The 16,079-nt window shown below is 34.9% G+C and overlaps 1 protein-coding gene across 1 annotated transcript; it reads right to left on the reverse strand.

Annotated features, from left to right (window-relative positions):
* Positions 1-3,258: 3,258 nt before the first annotated feature.
* LOC131646723 (seed linoleate 9S-lipoxygenase-like) lies at positions 3,259-7,586 on the reverse strand. Its single transcript, XM_058916694.1, has 9 exons — positions 7,237-7,586; positions 6,470-6,759; positions 6,112-6,352; positions 5,649-5,969; positions 5,410-5,495; positions 5,075-5,182; positions 4,674-4,975; positions 4,307-4,570; positions 3,259-4,226 (listed from the first exon to the last, which is right to left on the reverse strand). Exons 1-9 carry the CDS (start codon positions 7,466-7,468, stop codon positions 3,473-3,475), a joined length of 2,598 nt encoding a protein of 865 aa, XP_058772677.1. The 5' UTR covers positions 7,469-7,586; the 3' UTR covers positions 3,259-3,472.
* Between the last annotated feature and the right edge of the window lie 8,493 nt (positions 7,587-16,079).

Consider the following 16,079-nt stretch of genomic DNA (forward strand, 5'->3'; position numbering starts at 1 on the left):
TTCAGAAGAAGTTCTAAACAAATGTTAAAGATCATGCAAAACAAGTACCATCAGAACTTGGACTACATACAAATACTGAAAAACAGTCACGCTGAAGCCTACAGAAGTTCTAATGAAGAAACGGCTTAAAGCACCAACCGCTGAAGCATAATTCTGATGAACAAGTCAAAAAGAATTTTTTCATGAAGAAATACAAAGATAAAATACTCTGACAGAAGAAAGATTACCGTTGGAGACATAATGATTATTAACGGCTAAAAGCAGATTTAGTAACAAGTCTCAAGAAGCGTGGAAAAAGCAAGTTTATCCAAGATAACACGAAAGCATGAAAGGCAAAGCTAGCCTATTATCCAGCATCAGACGAAATTTTCAAAACGCTATAAATAAGAAGATCATTTGAAGAAGAAAGTATACCAACACGAGTGAGCTCATACATGATATAAACAACACAAGCGAGATACAAGTTAGCACGCTCAAAGAAAATATTATTGTTCAAAGTATCAGTTTAATATTCATCTTCATTGTGTTAAACTTAGTGAAAAATCACAGTTGTGATACAGCTTAGATTAAGAAGCACTTAAGATCACTTGTTAGAAATTTTGTCTGTAATTGTTTCTTGAGTAACCAAGTTGTGGTTAGGATTATCAAGAAGTCAAAGTTTGTATTCCTTGAGTAACCTAGTTGTGGTTAATATTCTCAAGAAGACGTCGGTTGTTGCCTTCGTGGATTGTTGTAATCAGTTTTTTATTAGTGGATTAAGTCCTCGAATGAGAGAGGCGAAATCACCTTGGCAGGTGGACTGGAGTAGTTGAGTTAGAATGAACCAGTATAAAAATATTGTGTCATTTTTATATTGCAAAAAGAAACCACTTATTCAAACCCCCTTTTCTAAGTGTTTTCATAACCTTTACATACGTATCCTCCCTAAGAACCAGATTATACTCCACCCCATCTATCTTCACTTTATTGTTTTCTTTAAGAGAGAATAAAGCTGGAACTCTCACCATGATTCTTGCAATATCCATTCTAGTCTTGTTCGCCGTATTCTCGTCCAAACAAATGAATGAACCGACAAAATTCGCCCAAGCCACAAAAAACTCCGAGCACCTTGCATGACACGACACTCTGTTAGGCCGTATCCACATGACCCTCTCTAAATCAACATATGCAACCTTCCATGGCCTAACCTCCTTAAACCATTGCATCTACCACGTCGACCCGTCTCCGATCAGTTCCTTTATAAAGCCTTATTCCATCTCCTCTAGTAAACACATGTTAGCCCCCAAAGGAGCAACCTTGATTGAGAATATGCCTTCAACTTCAAAATGAGTTTGAATATTGTAGGTTGCTCCAGGAACTAGCACCACACCCACATACACTTTTTCTAATTTGCCTTTATAACCCTTTTCCGAAGCGAAATTTAAAGAAGAACCTGAAACTGAAACCACCTCATTCTTCCCCTTTAACACCGTTTCTGCAAAAGACCTTCCTTTTATAACATCCTCCGAAGAGCTAACTCCTTCCATCTCCTTCTGAGTTTCTACTGAACATCCTGCTTTAGCCTTCCTTTCCTCCCCTCTCGTCTTAAACCCTTGTCCTCCATACCGCCCATTCCTTTCAAACCTTGGCACGTTGGCATGTATTTTTTTCCCGTCTATCAGTATATTATCAAGTCTAACTGCTAGTAACCTTGCATCTTCGACCCCTGCAAACCTACAAAATCCATACCTCTTTCCCCCCTTGTTCTTTCTAGGAGGTATAACCACTTCCACCACCTCTCCATGACAGCCGAACAAATAAAAAATATATCCACTACCTTGGTTCTATCCGGAATCTCCGAGAAGAAAATAGACTTCAACTTGCCAAATGTTTCATCCCGTCGGACTCCCGAAGTTGGGTGACTGTCCCACCTTGGACCAGTAGAACAAAATACCTTTCTCTGAGCTTTTTTCCACTCCATAAAAGTAGCGCTAAATGCACTAAAACGTCGGCGGCACCTCCGAGACTGAACCGTGAAGGAAACTAGGACAGTGGGGAGAGAGAACAGAAGACTTTCTCTCTCATCATTTTTTTATGATGATATCCTGGCGGCTTCAGAGGAGTGTTAATGAAATGTCATTCATGTTCTGGATGATGTGTACGCGACTAAAAAGGACCTTCAATTAATTACATGATTTTTTTTAGAATTAATAATTGAACTCATAATTCTTGACTAACATTTATAATCTGTCGCAAAACATCATAACTTGTCGCTAATGATGAATTGAATACTATTAACCAAACCCACAATCCTTTGATAAAATCTATAATCCGTCATTAGAAAATAATTATTAAATTGAAAACTTATTTATAAACTATTAATAACAAATAATTTTACTAAGAATAATTTTTTTTTGTGTAAACAATATATTATGTAAGGAAGAACTGAGAGTTCTCCGACCTGTTTACACTGAGAACGAGATAAAAATCCGAGAGAGAGAGAGAGAGAGAGAGAGAGAGAGAGAGAGAGAACTAATCAATTAAAATTACGAAAGAAATGACAAAGGATCTTTGCTAAATTCGTAAATATTTTGTTAAAAATAATTAAAGTATATAACATTTTAAAATAAAATGATTTTATTAAGATAAATCATTGTTGTACCAAAATAAACCTACTTGATTTTTTCTCAAAGTTGACAACATGATACTCATGAATAACACATTTGATCTTAACACCAGGAATCTATCCTTTATAGTAAACAAGTGTCTTCTTATTATACTAAATATAATCTTAATGTTCGGTAATGTAGCTTTTCAAAATTCAATATTTATATCCATGTGAAACCTATTCCTATACTCATTTATAATCACATGGAGACATGAATAATCTTTCTAAATCAATATATTTTATAATAGAAAATAGAGAAAATAAAAAAGGGAAATGCTAACAAGTGCCCCAGGGGCACTCTTTAATAGCTTTAAAAAGTAAGTTTTTTTTGGAAATATGCGTAATTAATGCATCAAAAATTAAAATGGTAAACTTTTGAAAGAATATTTTCTTTATTTAGAATGCTTAAAGAGTGCCCCTGGGGCACTCGTTAGCCTGACTTTTTTTTTTAAAAAAACAACTTGAACATTTTAAATTTATATTGATTCATAGATTCTTATTGTGATTAGTAACATAATAATTATACATTCTTTTACTAAATAATTTTAACTTCTGTATACTAAAAAGTAGAATATGGCACAAATTAAATGAAATAAACAATATAGAACCTAGAAACACTATTAATTTAAATGTGAATGAATGGAAGCTCCCAAATAAAGTGTTACATAATAAATTCCCATACAAACAATAAAATTATTATAAAAAGCACAAATGCTTATCTTATTACAAACACAAACACATAGACTTTCAAATCAAATTAAAATAAAGTTATTATAAAACACAAATACTTATCTTATTAGAAACACAAACACATAAACTTTGAAATCAAATGGAAATACTGTTGGGAATTCCTCTAAAGGCTAACCCATCTTCTCCAGAAGGTTGAAGAATAGTGTATGGCAATTTCACTGGTCCATATCGATTTTTCAAATTGGGATCATTGTTCCTCTCTTTGATTGTTCCTTCAATTTTTGCCAACTTACTTCCAAACTTTTTAAATGCTTGCAATGCCCTTGAATCTGATGTCCAAAATTTAGAATCTCTATCTCCAAGATAAATCTCATCCGAAGCATGTCTAGACAATATCTCAATCACAGAAAGATCAATAAGTGTTTGAAATTTTGGTGTAATTGTTCGCAAATATGCCTTTTGAGGATTTTTCACCATCTCATCATAATACGGGGTTCCTTTCTCTGGGATCAATCTTCTACTAAGTGTTGGACGATTCAAAATATAACCTCCATAAGGATATTGTCCAAAGTTAACAGCTGCGTGAAGGGCAGAAGCAGTCCATATGATAATTGAACATGTTTGAATCAAATCTTGAAGATTTTGCATCTTAGGCCACCATGGCTTGTCTTTCAAGTCACCATGACCCCTTTCGATAATTTCCTTCCACCAAGTTTGTAGTTCCGTGTCTTTCTGCACCACTTCATCAATTGGATAATACAAAGAGACATACTCTTGTACCCATATTTTAATAGCATCCCATATCTCAAGTCCGTCAACAGCATAAGGATAATCTTCTATCACGAGACGTAGGCCGTGTGGAGAAGATGAATCCTCAACTGCCAATCCTCTATATGAAGAAGAAATTTTGTTAACAATACATATTCAAACTAGAATAAATTAGGGCTCTAGGTCATGGTGGAAAATTACCTTTTGATAAGGTCCGCTGGTAATGCTTGATCAGTGAAAACCCAATTCTTATATGCTGCTGAAGACATCTCAACAGAACTCGGTCCAGGTAAAAACGATTGTTCAATAATTCCATCAGCATTAATCAGCGCGCCTCGCGCAAGTGCATTGATATTTATTGTATCACGAAAATGAGGATCTAAAAGCCTATTTATTGGGTGAAGCACGCTAAGATGTCTGTTTGTTGCTATGATGAATGGCTCAACCACTGCATGAGTATTTAACCTTGAAAGTTGAAACCAATGAAATAAAAATCATTACGCCGTAAATGTGACAATTATTATGAGACAGAGAAATAATTGATTTTTAGCTAGTAGAGGTTATATACCAGTGGCTCATGAGTTGATGGTAGCATGAGTCATTTACAATTACATGAGCCTTGGACAATAGCCAAATTGTACTATCAACACCTTGATCTGAAGGTAAGATGACTTTACTTTCAGCACCATATTGAAGTCCATTTGGATGTGGTAAACTCAATTCTATGGCTAATGGCTTCAAAGTTCCATCATCTTTTAAGAAAAGGATTGTCCTTGTGGCATAAGCTTTTGCATTCTTGTTTATCTTGTTCAAATAAGGGATGAATGCATCATGATAATCTAAGATGAGTAATCTTTGACCATTAAGTGCCTGTTTCACATGTATAGTTTCAATCACTTGATTTTCATAAATTTAAATAATTTATAAGTCAATTAATTACTTTTAAATGAAATATATTTATAACATTACCTCTTCAACTGTGATTCCACCTAGACTAATCTCTAAGTGTTCTTTTTTTATTGTACTAGTTTGATCACCATAGAGTGCAACGTCTAATGTGCTTTTTGGTGGAAACTCCTGTTAAATAATTGTTTAATAAAGTAAACATTATTAGAGGGTTTTAAATAAACAATAGTACTAAAAAAAATTAGCGAGAACAACGTAAAATTGCTCTTTGACTTTTCACTAAATATTGTGAGGAGAAAATTTGAGAGGAATTATAATTTTTCCTTGTTAATTTTATTTTTGACAATTAAATCGATAATTTTAGCTTATCACCAATAAGAAATACAAATGAAACTTACTGTTAGAAGACGGATCACATTAGGGTTTACGCCAGCAACCATTTCTCTTCCAAATTCTTCATCAGTCATCCATGCAGATTTGCTAACTACAAAATGTGAAGAAAATAAATATTAAATTTGATTAATTCAATAAATGAACATTTTTTATTGATACCTAGTAATGTTATTTTACAATATCTAAGTGACGATTAATTGTATATAGATGTATGGTTCAATAAGGATGAACATGTACAAAGTACCTTTGATTACATGAGGTGGTGGAAATTTGAGGACTTGTTCTCCATCAGTGCGAAAGATTTCCTTGAGGACAGGTAAAGGACTAATTTTGCTCAATACACTTGTAGGAAGTTTAATTCCACCTTCAAATAGATCACGTACTTCATCAAAACTATCAAATTCATTTGGGGTGAAATTCAAATCAAAGATTACAGATTTGAACAAAGGTACGACATCTTGAGACAATGATTTTATTCCATATGTAAGGAAGTCTGATGACTTTAAATGTCCAAAATTTTCATCTCTTGGAACATACTGAGTGCCTGGTTTCTCGCTTTTAGGATCTATTAAGAAAAAAAACTATTAGAGCAAATATAAAACTTTGTGATGTTAAACCACCAATATACACAAAATGTATGAGGTGTGTGAGTGTTTTAAGTTTGTTCAAATATAATATATAAAAATGAGTATAACACAAAAACTAACCTTTTGAGGTTGGTTTTCTACCACTTCTAACCCTACGAGGGTAAGGATGTGTGCTGGACCCTCCAAGAACGGGACGAGCAAGATTAGCATTTTCATCGGGATTCCCCAAATCATTATAAACATCATAATCATATATTCTTTCCCAATCTTTCCGTTGTCCCGTTCCATCTCCTCTCAGATTTTGCAATTCTTCTTGTCTATAGTAGACTAATGGAGCTGGTGTTTGACTTGGAAGATATATCTACAATATAATCATCAATAAGTAAAGATTAAATATAATGTTAGAGTTAAACATTATTTTCACTATGTAAATTATCATAAACATATTAACTTTTTGTTACAATTTATAAGAGCTTACATCATTAGAAAAGAAGATACGATCCTTTTTGTAACTTTTGAAGTTGTAAATCCATGAATTGCAAACAAAGTGAACAGAATCATGATTAGGAATGTCATCAAAAGTGACACTAACAAGAAAGAACTCATGAGCTTGCATGTAGTTTCTTATGTAAAATGCTGCCGGGATTCCAAAATCAGCATCCCAATCGAAATAAATACTAAATGCATCTTGTCTTGCTCCTAAGGTTGGTAAAGTTGGGAGATGTTTCTCCAAAAACACTTCCTTTCCAACTAACCCATGTCCATTTGCTACAAAAGTCACACATTCCAATAAATTAATTTAAAAGTCACATATTGTATTAATGATGATTAAAAAGAATCACTTGTGTAAATAATCATAAACAAATTCAAATATGTGTTAGGTAATGGCCACTAGTTTCTATCAAATTATTATTACATTGAACAACAAACATAGGACTCTTATTTAATAATAATTATTTTTGCCCATCATCACTTGTTTATAATAAAAATTTTAGACTTTTCTTTTGCTTTTAACTAAACCTTTGATTCTCAAAGAATAGACATTCTAATAATTTAATATTCATCAATAACTAAGTAAAATATGACCAATAATTTAGAATAAGATTTTTCTGAATAATTCAACCTTAATTCTTTAATAAAAGCTCCTAAAAATTTATCATAACCATCATAACATCTTGTATTATTATTTTGTTTTAATTCTACTATTTTTAATATGAAAACAATTGGAGAAAATTTAAGACAAACCATCCTTCTTGGTAGCACTGATCAACCGTATGGAGACGTTCCGCCCTAAGAAGGCGGTAGCACCGTCAACTATTCCGCCCAACAGGCTGCCGGCCGCCTCGAAGACGTCCTCGGCAACATCAAGAACACCTTTCTTTTTAACGGATGATACGGAGTTGAAGTCCAAAACATTTTTGGGCATCAACACCAAAGTGCCCTTGATCTTTGTGTTCCTATCAAATATGCCAAACATTTTTGCTGAATTTTTCAAACTCAATAGAACTTGATGTAATATGAGAAAATAAGGTTAAAGATTGAGGAATTAGACTCTTCATAAGACAAACTATTTATAGAGGGTAGGTAAGGTAATGATCAGCACTCATGCTTGCCAATGTGTGTTCAAGTGGGAATTACTTTTAGTTTTTTTTATTATAATCACATGTCAAACGTGAAATATATTGAAACATGCATTATAATGATGAAAAGGTTTTTTATTTTATTTTAATGTAATTCATTGTTATCATCGATCCACTATTGTATATTAAATTTGAATTTTTAATAGTATTGTGAATTTATACCTTAAAAATATTTTACATGCATTATGAATGTTTATTTCTTATGCTTCGAGTTTGGAATATTCTATGTATAGTTTTAATGGGAATACACCGACGATGTAAAGTAGTTTTACACCGTCAATAAATTATAACCGTCAGATTTTAAGTTATGTTTGACTTCTATTTTAATTATATATAAAATAATAATTATAAATGGTTGTGATAAAATGACAGTGTAAAACTTTTTACACTAACAGTGCATAATCATTAATCTCTGTTTGAAATTTTGTTCTTTACTTTTTGGAGTATAATAGTCATTTTTATTGTACTATCACGTTTTAATTAATTTGAATGGAGGTTTCTAAAGGAGTGAACTAGTTGAGTTAAATGCTTAAAAAAGTTAGAGGTTCAGAATTTAATCTGAGACTAATAAATGGAATATTAATAAAAGGTGTATATTTATGTTAGTCGATCTTTTCTAGATTATATGTTAGGGAGATTTAATTTTTATGATCGTTAAAGTGTTTGGATATATGGTGTTTTTTTAATTAGTCTCTCATTCTTGGTGAACGGTGTCCTACTAAGGAGATTAGTATCCAAAAAACTTTGAAGCAAGGAGACCCTTGGACTCATTTTTTTCTTCTTTTAGTAGTGGAGGCTTAGAGTTTCCTTGAGAAAGACCGTCATTGTAGGGGTGTTTGAAGGTTTAAAGATGGGTGCGAATTGGGGTGTCTTATCTCCGATAACCAATGACACATTGTTGGTGGTAGTCCTTGTGTTGGAAATCTTTTAACTACCAAGGCCTCTCTTAAAAGCTTTGAGCTTATTCAAAGTGAACTTTCTAAGAGTTGTTTGTTTGGCGCGAATGTGAGGCCTTTCTCGGACTTGGTAGAGGAATTTTTACATTGTAAGGTGAGGTCCCTTCCTTTTAAGTATCTTGGCCTTCTGGTGGGAGGGAACCTGAAGAATTAAAGGACTTGGGACCCACATGTTAGCCTGGTAAAAGACTAGCTTTTTGGAGGAATGAATTTGTTAGTTGAGGTGGTAGGGTGGTTCTATTAAACTTGGTGTTTAACTCGATTCTGATATTTTTTATGTCTTATGAAGATGCCAATGTCGATTTGGAAGAAGTTGGTTAATTTGCAAAGATGTTTCCTCTAAGGAGCTTTAAAGGTGGTATTAAGGTTCCTTGGGTTAAATGAGAGAATATGTGTAAATCTAAAAGGGAATGATGTTTAGGTGCCGAGGATCTTAGGCTAGTTAATCTAGCACGTCTTAGTAGGAGGTGGAAAATTCTTCAAGATTCGTTGTCGCTTTATAGAGATATATGCAAGGCAAGATATAGGTCTTAGAGGTTAGTTGTGAATACAAGATTACAATCACAAAGATGTTTTTGATTCATGGCAAACTCAATAAGCATACAAGCAACAAGGTGGAAGTAGAAAACTCAAAGAAAAACAAGCATTGATCACTCATGTCAGAACAGGTCGACCTATTATGCATATAGGTCAACTCAACACAAGCAAAACAAGAAGAATGCAGAAAAGCAGTAGTTAGGTCGACCTACTGTCAACCCAGGTCGACCTAAAATGAAGAAAAATCCATATACTTCTGCTAGGTCGACTCACACATCATCTAGGTCGACCTAAAATGAAGAAATTTACATATCAGTCTGCTAGGTCGACCTACACAACAACTAGGTCGACCTAATCTGAGAAAATGTCCCCAGAATGCATCTGAAGAGGATTCTGGTCGACCTACTCCTTTAACAGGTCGACCTAACTGGGAGCAAAATTCTGCAAGCTCTGCTAGGTCGACCTAAGCACTACAAGAGGTCGACCTAACTGATCAAGAATGCCAAAAATTCTGTTTCTCTCATCTCCAACTATTAAGCTATCATATATATTATCAAAGGTTCAATTATTCAATGCAACACCAACGACTGAAAGATACACAAAGGCTTCTCATCTTCGTTCTTCGTCATCTCCAACACAATTACACATAATCATTCTTGCGTTGAGGGTTAGTGATCGAGTTCGATAACGTCCATGGAACGGAATTGAAGATTCCTAGTGGGTGAAGATTTGTGGGGTTTTTGGTGAATAAAATCTGCGGGTTTTGTCCATCCAAGATAGGTAATTCTTAGGGGTTTTTATCAAGAGTGTTCATAGAAGAATCATCTGAGTGTGAAGATTGAAGAACAAGGGTTCGAGGGAATTGAAGACACTGCAGAAAAGGGATCACGTGACGCTCTTGGATAACCTTGATCTGACTCAAGATTAAGGGGGAAGAAGATTCAAAGGATCGACATAATTGGTTTATGGTTTATCGCTTTGTTATCTTCTTTGTATATACTACTTTCAACATTAATGAAAGATTTCCCAATTTCAGTTTGGAATTGGGGGCAGACGTAGTCGTAGCGAGGACGATCGACGAACTGCCTAAACAAATATCGTGTTCTTGTCGCTTTTACCTTTTCATTTACGTTCTGTTCATATTTGGTTATAATAGCAAATTGATCAACGATTCGAGTGTTAAGATTGTGAATTAAGAACTTACATAAACATCACAATCCATCACACATTGAATCACCATCAATTTGATCATTATCACCAAGTGTTTGTGTTTTTGCTTCTTTCACCATTACTGCATTGCAAACATCGTTCATCGTATAAGAAGTTAATTGATTTTCAATAGAGCGACGTATTGATTCTATAGCGTATTCTCTTATCGTTTATCTCAAGCTGGTTAGTGGTTTTAACACATATACAATCGTTTCAATAGTGGTTCGGAATAGACGCGAGTCGATTCAGAATCACTTCCGCTTAAAGTTCAATTAATTTCGCAAAACTGTGTAAGATCTATTCACCCCCCTCTAGATCCTAAGGCCAGCGTCTAACAAGTGGCATCAAGAGCTCTGGTTTATTCCGTGCTACGTGAAACACTTATTGGAAAGATGGCTTCCGGACCTAAAGGGGCTCACAATAGAGCTCCAGTTTTCAACGGTGAAAACTATGGCTATTGGAAGGATTGTATGTGTGTCCACATCAATGCAATTGATAGGAACATCTGGACAGCTATTGTCAATGGTCCCTTTCAGATCACCATGACAAATGCAGCTGGTGCAGTTGTTCCAAAACCAGAAAATACTTGGGATGCTGAAGATGAAAAGAGATATGCATACTGTCATACCCCAAAATTTGCCCACACAATTTCTCTTACACAAATTCATATCAACACACAAAGCTTCCAGACACTTTCCCCTACACAAAGGCTCTGAACTAGGGTTTGGTTCTTTCAAAGGAAAATCACTGAATCAATGGCTCCAAGACATCTCATATGGCTCAATGTATCCCAAATTACTTCCATGACAAGCATCAAGGCCTATCTCAAAGCTCTGGTCACTCAAAAGTTCAGAAAGTCAACAGTCGACTGGTTGACCTAAAAGGTCAACTGTGGTCAAAATAAAGTCAAAACTCCTGATTTTTTTCGTCAAGATCCTCATATTGAAGTATCATTCACCATTCGATCAAGAATTGATCATGGTTCATCAAGGAAAGATCAAGAATCAACAAATCAAAAGGTTTCTAAATTAGGGTTTTTATAGGAAAAGTCGACTGAACTTTGACCAGCCATAACTCTCACATGGAACATCAGAAATTTTCCATTCAAAGCTCATTTTGAAGGAAATTTTATTCTCTACAACTTTGTCTCTCACATGCCAAGTCTAGAAATGCTTCAATTGAGAGATATGGACCAAAACATTATAGGTCCTTTTCAAAAGTCAACAAAAAGTCATTGTTCTTTCAGAGGACACACAAGGAGCATGGAAAATCATTTTGATATGAGACCAAAGACACTGGTTAGAGGACTCTCTAAGGTTTCTAAAAAGTCCTAGAAATCTTCCATACCTTAAAAATTGAGGGAGATATGCCTTGTGAAAGTTGGACCATTTTAAAAGAGGAAAATGTGAAATAAAAGGCTCCAAAATGAATTTTCTTGCAAATGGACTCAACTCTTTTTGGCCCAAGCTTGATCCTCATGATATCCAAGATTCAAATTCCAATTGCCACAAAATTACATGATTTATTTAATTTATTATGAATTTTTATTCATTTAAAAGGTGATTAAAATTAAGTAAATTAAAAGAAAATCAAATATTGGGCAAGAGATACTATAGGGTGTCAATTTAATCACTATTTAAGTGAGATTGCTAATATAATTTCGTGCAAGGCAATATTTGAGAGGAAAAAAGATTGAGATTGGACTAAGATTGGAAAGTTTCAAGAGTGATTTTCAATCAAATATCAAGGGCTTGATTCAATAAGATTTTATCCAATTATAGTGACCTAATGCACTCTCTATAAGGGCACAAAGATATTCTGATACCAGGGGACGAAAAAAGAGGGGTTGCAGTCAAAAGGAATCCATACAAACTTCAAAAAAACTCAAGAACAAGTCAAAATTCGGTTTCCAAGTTAGGGCTCAATTCAAGACATATAAAGCATTCTAATACGTTCCTGGTTCGGTTCTGAAACTTTTCCGATCATTCACGGGCGGCGCAGCATCAAGAATCACGACGTATACGAACTCGGTTTGTTCATCTTTTGCACAACTTCGATTTCAAAGTTTTACGTATTATAAATGTAATTTAACTGCATAATCATGTTCATGATCATATTTGCAATCTTTCTGGATATTTTAATTCAAGTTTAGATGTAGATTGAAGCAAGCACCATTGTTAGGTTTGTCAAGCGAAATTGGCCGAAACCGATACTGTGTGGGTTCGATCCCCAGCGCTGCCAGCTTTTTATCACTCTTTGGTTTTCAGTGATCCGGTGCAAGAGCCTCACGCGTGACAACGGTACGCCCCCATACAGCGACCATCAGATTGAGCTAGCGTGAGATCTAACGCCCACAAGAACCCAGTTCCATGGTGTACCTTCAGCAGCGCATCGTACAAGATCCCAGCTGAGTTCCTCTACTTTTTATTTATTTATTTTTGTTGCATAAATCTTTTTTTTTCTCTTTCACTTATTTACTTCTCTTTCTATTTTTAATATGTTTATTTAAATTATTTAAAATGTTTTTATTTAAATGATCAAAGGTTTAAATTATTTCAATTTGTTTAATTGTTTAAATTATCAATATTTTATTAGTTAAAATATTCATTCGGGTTAGAAATTTAATCGGAACTTTTTTCACCAATCATTAACTAAACTATTATATTAAATTTAGTCAATGTGTATCCTGATCAGGGTTTACGATGATCATGTCATACACTAAAAAATATTTCTTGGTGCATTCTTTTTCAGGGTTGTTTTTAGATACCTCCCGACTGTGCGCCCCGCCTATTACCAAGCTAAGTCCCGATTTAATTCTTATTTAAATATTTGTTATTTTATTTAGAATCAGTTTTTGCCTTCAAATATAATGAGCTCCGCCTACACTCAATTTATTTTCTGTTTGCCTTTGCTCTGCCAATTTTTTCAGGGTTAACATCGAGACTACGAACCATATCAGATCAAATCAAAAGCTAAGTCCTGATTATATATATATTTAAATATTTATTTTGTTTCCTTTTATTAAATTAGGGTTTATTCTTAAATGCCTATGAACTTTCATACACTCACTGTATTTTATTGTTTCTGTCAATTCTCAGATGATCAGAGTCAATGCTCGAGGCAACCTCCGATTGTTAACCCTCATCAATCGAAGCTAAGTTCTTTATACATTTTCCTTTTTCTTTTATCATTGTTTTATCTTGCTTGGGGTTAACCCTACCTGCCTTTGAACGGATAATGCACTCACCCTGCTCTGTTGGTTTCTATTTTTCCCACCTTTTCAGGGTTTGCCAACTGCCAAAGCTCAAATAGTCGGTAACCCTAAAAACTCTTACCTCTTCTATTTTTTCCCCTAAATTATTACTTATATCAAACCCGCTGGATTCTTATTCCCTTCCCCATATTCTTATGTATCTGCTTCTAGTCTGTATTGATTGGCCTTGAAGGCACTTAAATTGCTTTATACTTTCTGTTGTGGTTAGTAATCTTAGGGAGTGCAAGCCTTGAACTGAATTAGGGTAACTAATTACAAGATAAATAATTGAATTAATCACGTGATTGTTGCACCCACGCACACTTTTTGGTAACCCCTCTTGTTGCCTTGTTGCCTGTTGCCTGTTGTTGCCTTGTGTTTTTTGCAGAATAGCCATGTCCCTCGAATATGAGGATACCTCAGCCATGTTGCCTCGGTTATGCAAAGATCATAGGTCCCTAATGATGCTGCCTTCGATACACTAATATGATCTCGTCCCTCGGAAGTTGCCTACGAAAGGCTGAGGTATCCTCTGGCTGCCTATGAAAAGGCTATTCTGGTTCTTCCCTTAGACTACCTGCCTCCCTATGGCATGAGACAGTCTTATGGCGAACGAACTCTCGATGACCCTTCAACCTCCAAATAAAAGGCTTCTTGCCCTCTTATGGCATGGATAGACCCTTTCACCCTGAAAGGCTAAAAGAACCTCTTTTTCAAATTATAAGGTAATTGCCCCTAATTGCCTTGCTCTGGCTAAAATGTCTTTTATCAACTTTTTCTAAACACTTTCAAGGCTACGCTCATTTACGAGCTAAAGTCCTTGTTTCTTCATCTTCTATACATTTCTAAACTTTTGATTTCAAAACGAGCAAAGCAATTAAGAGCCCATGGGAAACCATGGATGCAAAGGGTGCCTTACACCTTCCCTTTGCATAATTACCCCCCGAACCCTGTTTTCTTTAAAAAGGTTTTTTCCTGTTCTTTTAGCCTTTCTAATATTTGGATAAAATAAAAGTCGGTGGCGACTCATGCTTAACCGCAACATTTCAAATAAAGTCAGTTCACCGTATTACACATACGATTGGAAAGCGAGAAACATTCTAATCTCAGCTCTAGGAGTTGATGAATACTATCGCGTTTCCCATTGTAGATCCGCTAAAGCTATGTGGGACACATTGCAAGTTGCCCATGAGGGAACGGATGATGTCAAACTAGCTAGGATCAATACGTTAACTCAAGAGTTCGAACTCTTCCACATGGAAGATGGTGAATCCATCGAAAACATGCAGAAGAGATTCGTTCACCTGAAAAATCGGTTAAATTCTCTTGATAGACTTGTTTCCAATGCAGTTGCTACTAACAAAATTTTAAGATGCTTGAACAGGGAATGGCAACCCAAGGTTACAGCAATAAAGGAAGCAAATGATCTAAACACCTTAGACATTACCACTCTCTTTGGTAAACTAGAGGGACATGAACAACACCTTAAATGCCTTGACATGCATGAGAAAAGGGCAAAGAAAGAAAAGAACATGGAGAAAGAGGTAGAGAAGAAGTCAATAGCTCTAAAAGCTTCAAGCTCCAAGACCTCAAGACAAGAGCTAAAGGATAGTGATACAAGTGATGACGAAGACTCCGATGATGAGGAAATGCGACTGTTTGTGCGAAGATACAACAAATATCTAAAGAAAAATGGAGCAAAACATTCTGACAAAGGCTTGATCAACTATAGAAAGCAATCAAACAAGTTCAAACAAGATGACGACAACAAAGGAAAAATCAAAGGCCTTTGCTTCAATTGTGGGAAAGCCGATCACTACAAACCGGATTGTCCATACCTTAAGAAAGAAAAAGAGAAGAACCAAAGCAAAGGTCATAACAAATCTAAAAGAGCCTACATAGCATGGGAAAGTGATTCATCTAGTGAAAGCTCATCAAGCGATGAAGAAGAATCAGCAAACCTATGTTTCATGGCTCATCAACACAAGAAAAAGAAAGGTGTAAGTCATCTTAAACCTGAACTCGTAGATAAGGTATCTCATTCTCAACTAAAACTTGCTTTTGAAGAATTACATAGAGATGCAATTAAAGCTTTCAAACTTTTGGCCTCAAATAAGAAAATATTTTCATATCTTGAATCAAAAGTTGAGAAAACCGAAAAGGATATGGAAGCTTTAAAACAATCTATGCTAGACATTCAAAAGGATAAAGTTGAAATAGATCCTACATCATGGTTTGGTTGTGAGACATGTCACATTTGGCAAAAAGAAGTAAGAGATCTAAAAGCCAAGTTAGACAAGGCTCTACAACCAAAAGTGACTTTTGCGGTTGATCCAAATAAGTTCAAAAGATCGTATACTCCTTTATATAGTAAATACACTTTTGTACCAAAAGTATCAACTAGCAAAACACCATATTCTCATCATATTACCTGTCATTATTGTTGCAAAAAGGGACATACCATTGAAAAATGCAAATTTAGGAGAATTTTAG

This window comes from Vicia villosa, linkage group LG2 (assembly GCF_029867415.1).
Source record: "Vicia villosa cultivar HV-30 ecotype Madison, WI linkage group LG2, Vvil1.0, whole genome shotgun sequence".
In the NCBI taxonomy this organism is placed as follows: Eukaryota; Viridiplantae; Streptophyta; class Magnoliopsida; order Fabales; family Fabaceae; genus Vicia; species Vicia villosa.